General features: G+C 51.0%; 1 protein-coding gene across 1 annotated transcript; it reads left to right on the forward strand.

The window, feature by feature from the left end:
• Positions 1 to 506: 506 nt before the first annotated feature.
• On the forward strand, positions 507 to 3,476 carry LOC123117238 (desmethyl-deoxy-podophyllotoxin synthase). Its single transcript, XM_044538044.1, has 2 exons — positions 507 to 1,385; positions 2,578 to 3,476. Exons 1-2 carry the CDS (start codon positions 516 to 518, stop codon positions 3,205 to 3,207), a joined length of 1,500 nt encoding a protein of 499 aa, XP_044393979.1. The 5' UTR covers positions 507 to 515; the 3' UTR covers positions 3,208 to 3,476.
• The last annotated feature ends 3,617 nt before the right edge of the window (positions 3,477 to 7,093 follow it).

A 7,093-nucleotide genomic window follows, 5' to 3' on the forward strand; every position in this document is an offset into this window, starting at 1 on the left:
CAAATCCTGATACTCGCATTTATTTCTGGATTTATTTCAGGATTTTCGACGATACGCATTCAGTGCAGGAGACATTTCCGTCGACGACGAGGTGCCTAAGATGACTTCGTAAATTTCAAGACTCAGTCTTTCGAATGTGCTTATAGGGATAGGGTGTACGTGTGTGCGTTCATCGGGGTAAGTGTATGCACGTGTATATGAGCGCTTGTGTCTGTACTGTGTTAAAAAAAATGCTCTTAGCAAAAGCGAAAGGTTGTAGGAGTCCGAAAAATACTATCAACGACCCTTGACTACGAGTCCCAATGTCTTAAAGTATAGGGGCAATTGGTAGTAGTTGATATGTAGATCGAGATGCAAACTGCACGACAAGTTAGCTTTCTCACAGCTACATATGTCTTTTTTAAATTCTTCTGTCAGGCGGGATGCAAACTAGAATTTGGTATGGGCGTATGGCTGGTTGGCTATTATTAGCTGATGGACAGCGAGGAGCGAACTGCTCACTTGCAAATCATATCATGGAGGGGTGGTTGACCTTGAGTTTGATAGCACTAGCCACGCTACTGGCCCTTTGGTTTTTCAAGCTCTCCGGTGGTAAGAAGCAGCGGCTGCCTCCAGGGCCATGGAGACTCCCGATCATCGGCAGCCTCCACCACGTCGTCAGCGCCCTCCCGCACCGCACCATGACAGAGCTGTGTCGCCGGCACGGACCCATGATGTACCTGCAGCTAGGCGAGGTCCCCACTGTGGTGGTTTCCAGCGCCGAGGCGGTCGGGCAGATGATGAAGGCCAGCGACCTCCTGTTCGCGAACCGGCGGACCACCGTGATGCAGGACGTCGTCGGCTATGGTGGCATGGGCATCAGCTTCGCCCCCTACGGTGACCACTGGCGCCGAATGCGCAAGGTGTGCGCCACGGAGCTCCTCAGTTCTAAGCAGGTCAGGCGCATGGAGAGTGTCAGGTCTGAGGAGATGGGCAGCCTCCTCCGCTCCATGGCGGCATCACCTGGCGCCACCGTCAACGTCAGCCAGAAGGTGGCGGCGCTGAGCAACGACGTCGTGGCACGGGCGGTCTTCGGCGGCAAGTTCAGCCAGCAGCAGGATTACATCCACGCGTCTCACCGGGTCATGAACCTTCTGGGAGGCTTCTCCCTCGTGGACCTCTTTCCGTCCTCGAGGCTCGTGCGGTGGTTGAGCAGCGAGGAGCGCCGCATAAAGAGCAGCCTCGACCTCATGCAGCGCATCATCACCGACATCCTCGTCGAGCGCAAGGCTGTGCGAGCTGCCGGTAACGGCGACGAGGGGCTGCTAGACGTGCTGCTCACATGCCAGGAGGAGGACTCGCTGGAATCCCCTCTAACCACAGAGATGATAACCACCGTCTTGTTTGTGAGTATATATTTTCCTTTCTATTGCCATCTCATGCATGTGCTTGCTTAGGACTTATGACACATCTTAATTAAGAAATCTGTACGTCTGGACAGAATCATGCATCTGATCATGTCTACTAATATAAAGAAAAATTAGCGAGAGCGGCGTTTTGGAGGCCGACTTACACATGTAGCTCTGTTTATAATTATTATTTTTGCATTTTTGTGTTTCCAAAAATTCGAAAACAATCCTAGATGTAGCTAAAGTCGAGATCTACCCGTCTATAAATTGTCAAGTCAAAATTCGTAATTCTAGGCTACACAAAAATGGCAAATCTCGCAAAACATCGGTTTTTTTAGACTATACACTGTTCACCGATCCAGATCTGCAAATTGTCTTTTTTGCCCAGGCCCAAATCCGACGAATTTGTGATTGAATTTTTTCACAATGGTAAATCTTGATATTATCTGCACCAGAGAATATTTTTCGAATTGTTTAAACATATAAATGCAGATTCAATTTTTTTTAACCGAGCTACATGTAGCTAGCTCGGCCTCAGTTTTGACTTTCTGAAAGTTAGCATCATAGTTTGGTCCCTCACAAAACAAAAAGATACTCATGGTTGAAGTTTTTTCTAGATAAGTGTGCTGGATATCATTTCAAAAATCTAAATCAGTTAATATCATAGTTTAGAAAACTAGATCGGACCGTCGGGTTTTTAAGAGGCACCGGTCGAAAACAGAAAAACAGGAGAAAATCAGTATACCATGGCGAGGCACAATACCACTTGTGCTGACCTGGTTTTGTGATTATTTGAAGTATCAAGTAGTATGCACTATATATACATTATGCAGTAATTTTTTCTCCGGAAATTCCTTAAATTTTAGTTAAAAAGAACGGTTTTTGTCACCAACAAACGAGGTGGCCGGCGGTCCGACCGCCAAAATAGTGAATCATATCAGTCGCCTGATTGGTTAATAATACTATTTGTCTGGTACACATTTTTTGTACTTACCTGTACAGGAGGGCAGGGGGACTCTTCGGGTTCATAAAGTAGAAGTAATTGACCTGCCGTGTGTGCAAAATCCTAGAATGCTAGATCAATTATAAATCTCTGTCAACAAGGATGGAATTCACTATTTAAACTTTAATATTCAATACAAAACTAATAGCATTTCTTCGAAATAATGATTGTCTATGTCCAATCCAGGACATTTTTGGAGGCGCTACTGATACCACTTCAACCACTTTTGAGTGGGCTATGTCGGAACTCGTCAATCATCCAGTAGCCATGGCTAAGGCACAATTAGAGGCCCGTAAGGTACTAGGTCCAGGCCGAGCTATCATTGTCAGTAGCGATCTTGCAGAACTCCACTACATGCGGATGGTCATCAAAGAAACATTAAGATTGCATACACCTGTTCCTCTACTCAACCGCAAGAATGGAGAGGACTGCAAAATTATGGGTTATGATATGCTTAAAGGTACCAATATTTACATTAATGCCTTCGCAATTTCCAGGGATCCTCAATACTGGAACAATCCTGAAGAGTTTATTCCAGAGAGATTTGAAAACAATAACATGGATTATAACGGGTCATGCTTCGAATTCACTCCTTTCGGGTTCGGGCGACGCCTTTGTCCCGGGATAACATTCGCCTCATCAGTTTTAGAGATGGCATTGGCTAACTTTCTCTATCACTTTGACTGGATGCTTCCTGATGGGGTCATCTCGGAGTCGCTGGACATGTCCGAGAAATTTGGGTTAATTGTACGTAGAAGTTCTGACCTGCACCTCAGAGCTATTCCACACCTATGCTCGAAAGCTATGGAGATTTAAATCCACCATCCTATACTCGAGGAGGTCCTTTTTGTGTGGCGTTTTTACCTTTATGCCAACATTGGAATAAGAGAATTTCATGGAAAAATTGTTATACCACGCTATTGTTCATGTTACTATGGGCCAAGATCAATTAAGATGGTTGTTGCTGCATGGCAGTAGTTACTGTGTAGCACTAATTGATGCAATTATTTGTGATATTTGATTGTGCGTCTATTTTTAGTGTTCTGAAAGAATAAATGACGATGAGAACAACATGTGTTGACTTTTTTCGACAGTACTACATATGTAGCATGTGACATCAAACCTATGATATAGACACGTGTTCAAAAATGGTTACATTTTATTTGGGCTCCCCTTGTTTGAATCAAGAAGACCCACACAACCCAAGGACCAGGGCGGTCTTGGGGTTATCTCATCCAAAAGGATGAATATTGCCCTCTTATCCAAATGGTTATGGAGGATCACCTCGGGGAAGGGTGGATTGTGGCTAGATATTTTTCGCGTCAAATACCTGTGAGGCCAACCCTTGGCGTTTGCACAAAGATCTGGTGGATTATTCGGTTGATGCCGGTCCTACGCCTTGGCTCCTCCATTGAAGTGGTTTCGGCACTTCCACCCTTTTCTGGCTAGACCGGTGGTCCGGACCCCAGCCCTTCGTCATTCATTTCCAGATGCTCTACAATATTTGCGTGGATAAAAACATGACAGTGGCATCCGCCTTGCCCAACCTGCGGAATATCGCCTTCAGACAGACCTTTGGCCCCGCTGAGCAGGACCTATGGAAGGAGCTGGTGGCATGTGTTGCCCTTCACACCCCATCTCTGGAGGAAGACGTGGTTCACTGGAGTCTAGAACCTAGTGGACGTTTTTCTGCGAAATCTCTATACCAAGCGATTATGCCTACTCCGGGTCCGGTCGAGTTGAATCTTCTTTGGGAGATCAAACTACCATTGAAGATTAGGATCTTCTTATGGCAGTTGGTACGGGGCTGTCTTCCCTCAGGCACGGAGGTGCTAAAGCGGAACGGCCCGTCCGATGGAATGTGCCCTCTATGTGAGATTCCGGAGGAGTCCAACCATATATTCTTCGTATGTCTGGCTGCAAGGTTCCTATGGAGCTATTTACAGGAGGTTGTAGGTGGCGGATGGTGTCATGACAACCTGCCCGATATGTTTAGAGAGGTGCTCGGGTCCCACAATTCCGTTGTGCGACCGGCCCTCTAGGTTATCGTAGGTGCCCTATTGTGGATGCTTTGGAATGGCCGTGATAAGCTTGTGATTGAGCATGTCATTCCATTATGTGTGACTGATGCAGTGATCAAATAATGTGGTTTTCTACAGCTCTGGCAGCTGCTTAGCAGGCGCCACGTTCGGGACTCCATTGATCACTGGTGTGGGACCCAATCCAGGTAGTGACTTGGATGGGACACCCGGCTTTAGATGTTAGGTTTTGGTGCGATGTCTGTTTGGTATTAGGGCATCTCCAGCCGTTCGGCCCCCCAGGGCGCCTAAATAGAGCGGCCTGGGGGCGTGCCGGCGCTAGTTCGGCCCCTGCGGGCGACCTAGCTCCCAGTCGCGCCCCCACGCGCCGGCCCCAGGATGCGGGAAATTCAAACTTGGTCGTTCCCGCTCTCAAAAAACGCCGCAAATCCGGCGATCGGACGGACGTAGTCTGGCGTTACAAAAAACAGAGCGCCGCCGTGCAATGATTCACTCGGCGGGGTCAGCTCCAGGCGTTGGCGGAGTCGGCGTGCGCGGGGTCATCGGTGTCGGAGCTGCTTCGGCGCAGGGCTGCGTCGGCGCGGCTTCGGCACTGCTGAGCGGCGATGTAGAGGAGGTGTCATTCGGGCTTGACGTCCGTGCGGTCGTGGGCGTCGTCGGCGTTGCCGTCGGCAGCTCATTCAGGATGAGGCCGCGCTGCACCAGGTACCACGCCTTGAGCTTCTCGTCGTTGCTCTGGAGCATGTCCGCCCCGCTCATCAAAAAAGCCATGTCGGTGTTCCTCTTCTTCGCGGCGACGTTCGTCCGGAGCAGGTCGAGCTTGATGGCGTTGTTCTTCATTAGCGACGACCACCGCGTCTCGGTCTTCTCTTCGCGTAGGACGGCCCGGGCCTGGGCGTCAGCGAGGCAATGCTCGATGGACTCCTGTACTCGCGCGGTTGTCGTGTCGGCGCTTTTCCCCTTCTTTGCCACTTTGTGGCCGTCCGGCCGTCCCTCTGACGCGCCCGGAGTCGTCGCGTCTGGCTTGTATGTCTCCTTGGCCTTGTCGAGGGCACACCGGACTTCTGCCCACTTCTCGCACTTGTCAATGCGCTTGTAGACGTGGAGGTGCTTGAAGTCGGCGTCTTGGTTGTCGCCCCGATACATGGCGAACATACGCAGCAGCTGCGCGGAGGGGCAAACAGTTGGCTGGCGGCGGGCGTAGGGGACGAAGATATGCAGGCGAACGGCGTGCGTACCTGATCCTCAACGCTGGCGCCGCTCTCCGTTGGCTGGCGGCGTCACGTTTGGGTTGAACCCACCGTGCGCGTCGCCGTCGGCGTAGCCGGGCGATGATGAACCCCATGGAGATCCGGCGCCTTGCTGTCCCCAGGGCGCGTACTGGGCGTGGCTGACGACGGGGGGATTCATCCCCGCCTCGTCGACCGATGAGGAAGACGCCGCCGCGCGCGCCGCGTTGTCGCGGGCCTTCTTGGCTATGGCCCTGTTCCGCCTGTCGGCGGTGACTGCTTCGCGCCGCTGAACTTCCACCCTCCACTCGGCGTTCGACAGGCCCGGTGGCTTCGATGGCGGCGCCCTCGGCTTCCTCTGCTTCGGCTGGGCCACGGCGCCAGTCGCGGGTGCCGCCGCGCGCGGCATGGCGTACTTCTTCGGCGGCATCGTGTGCTTCTTCGCGGCGAGCGAGCGGGAGGGGGTTTGGCGGGAGAAAGGGAGAGAATGGCGGGAGGAAGGCGAGCGAGCGGGAGAGATGCGAAGGAAAAGCGTCGAGAAACGGCGGGAAAAGGCCCTCGGGTCGCTTTCAGGGCGGGCCCACGCGCCTTTTTCGTTTGTGCCGGCTCCCCAAGCGCCCCCTAGGGCGCCGGGTTCGGTCTGGGTCCGCCGGCACCAGTTTTGGCCCGAGCCGGCGAAATTTGGGTTTCTGGGGGCGCGACTGGGGCCTTTTTTTGGCGCCGGCGCGGCAAAATCGCCTGGGGAGGGCCTGTTGGGGGCGCGACTGGAGATGCCCTTAGGCTCGGACATTCGGCACACCTTCATCAAGGAGATAGGAGTAGCAACAGTGTTACCAAGATGGTGACTTCAGGCTTATTGATGTATCACTTTGTATGGTCTTTGTGAATAATTAATAATATAGCTGGATGCATCGTCCAGATGTAGAGACCAGGGTACATCCTCTTTTTCAAAAAAATATGTCAAACTAGCTATTTGATCTGCAGCACAGAGTGAGAGGAATGTTGCTTGAGAAGTTGGAATAAGCAATTGCAATCTTTCTTGTGTCGTGAAGATGATAGGCAGTTGCACTGTCGCCTCAGCTATCGTTTCTGTTTCTCTGGAGTACTAGGGATCGAATATATTCAGAGACCTGACCTCGCGGGCACATCACCTTTACCTGATGATCTGAGATGCCAATTGTGCCAAGCCTAAGTGTGAAGGTACCATTTGTCTGGTTTCCAATGCTACTTTTGCCGATACTGTAGAGTAACATCAGAGATTGTTGTACATTTTCTTACGCCCTTTTGTTCTATTTTTCCTTAAAAGTCAGGCTGATGGTTCTGTTGAAGTGATGGCAGTCTTGTTGTTACAAAATGCATGACAGAATCTGCAACATCAGCAACATCATGTTATGCGTGACCTGAGCAGTGACTCCTGCTGCTAGATGGTGGTGT

The sequence above is a fragment of the Triticum aestivum genome, chromosome 5B (assembly GCF_018294505.1).
Source record: "Triticum aestivum cultivar Chinese Spring chromosome 5B, IWGSC CS RefSeq v2.1, whole genome shotgun sequence".
Taxonomy (NCBI): domain Eukaryota; kingdom Viridiplantae; phylum Streptophyta; class Magnoliopsida; order Poales; family Poaceae; genus Triticum; species Triticum aestivum.

Bases quoted from the DNA above. Each gene is read 5' to 3' on its own strand.
- LOC123117238 (XM_044538044.1), top strand. From the start codon at position 516: ATGGAGGGGTGGTTGACCTTGAGTTTGATAGCACTAGCCACGCTACTG. The intron at 1,386-2,577 runs GTGAGTATATAT...TGTCCAATCCAG, and splicing joins TGATAACCACCGTCTTGTTT to GACATTTTTGGAGGCGCTAC.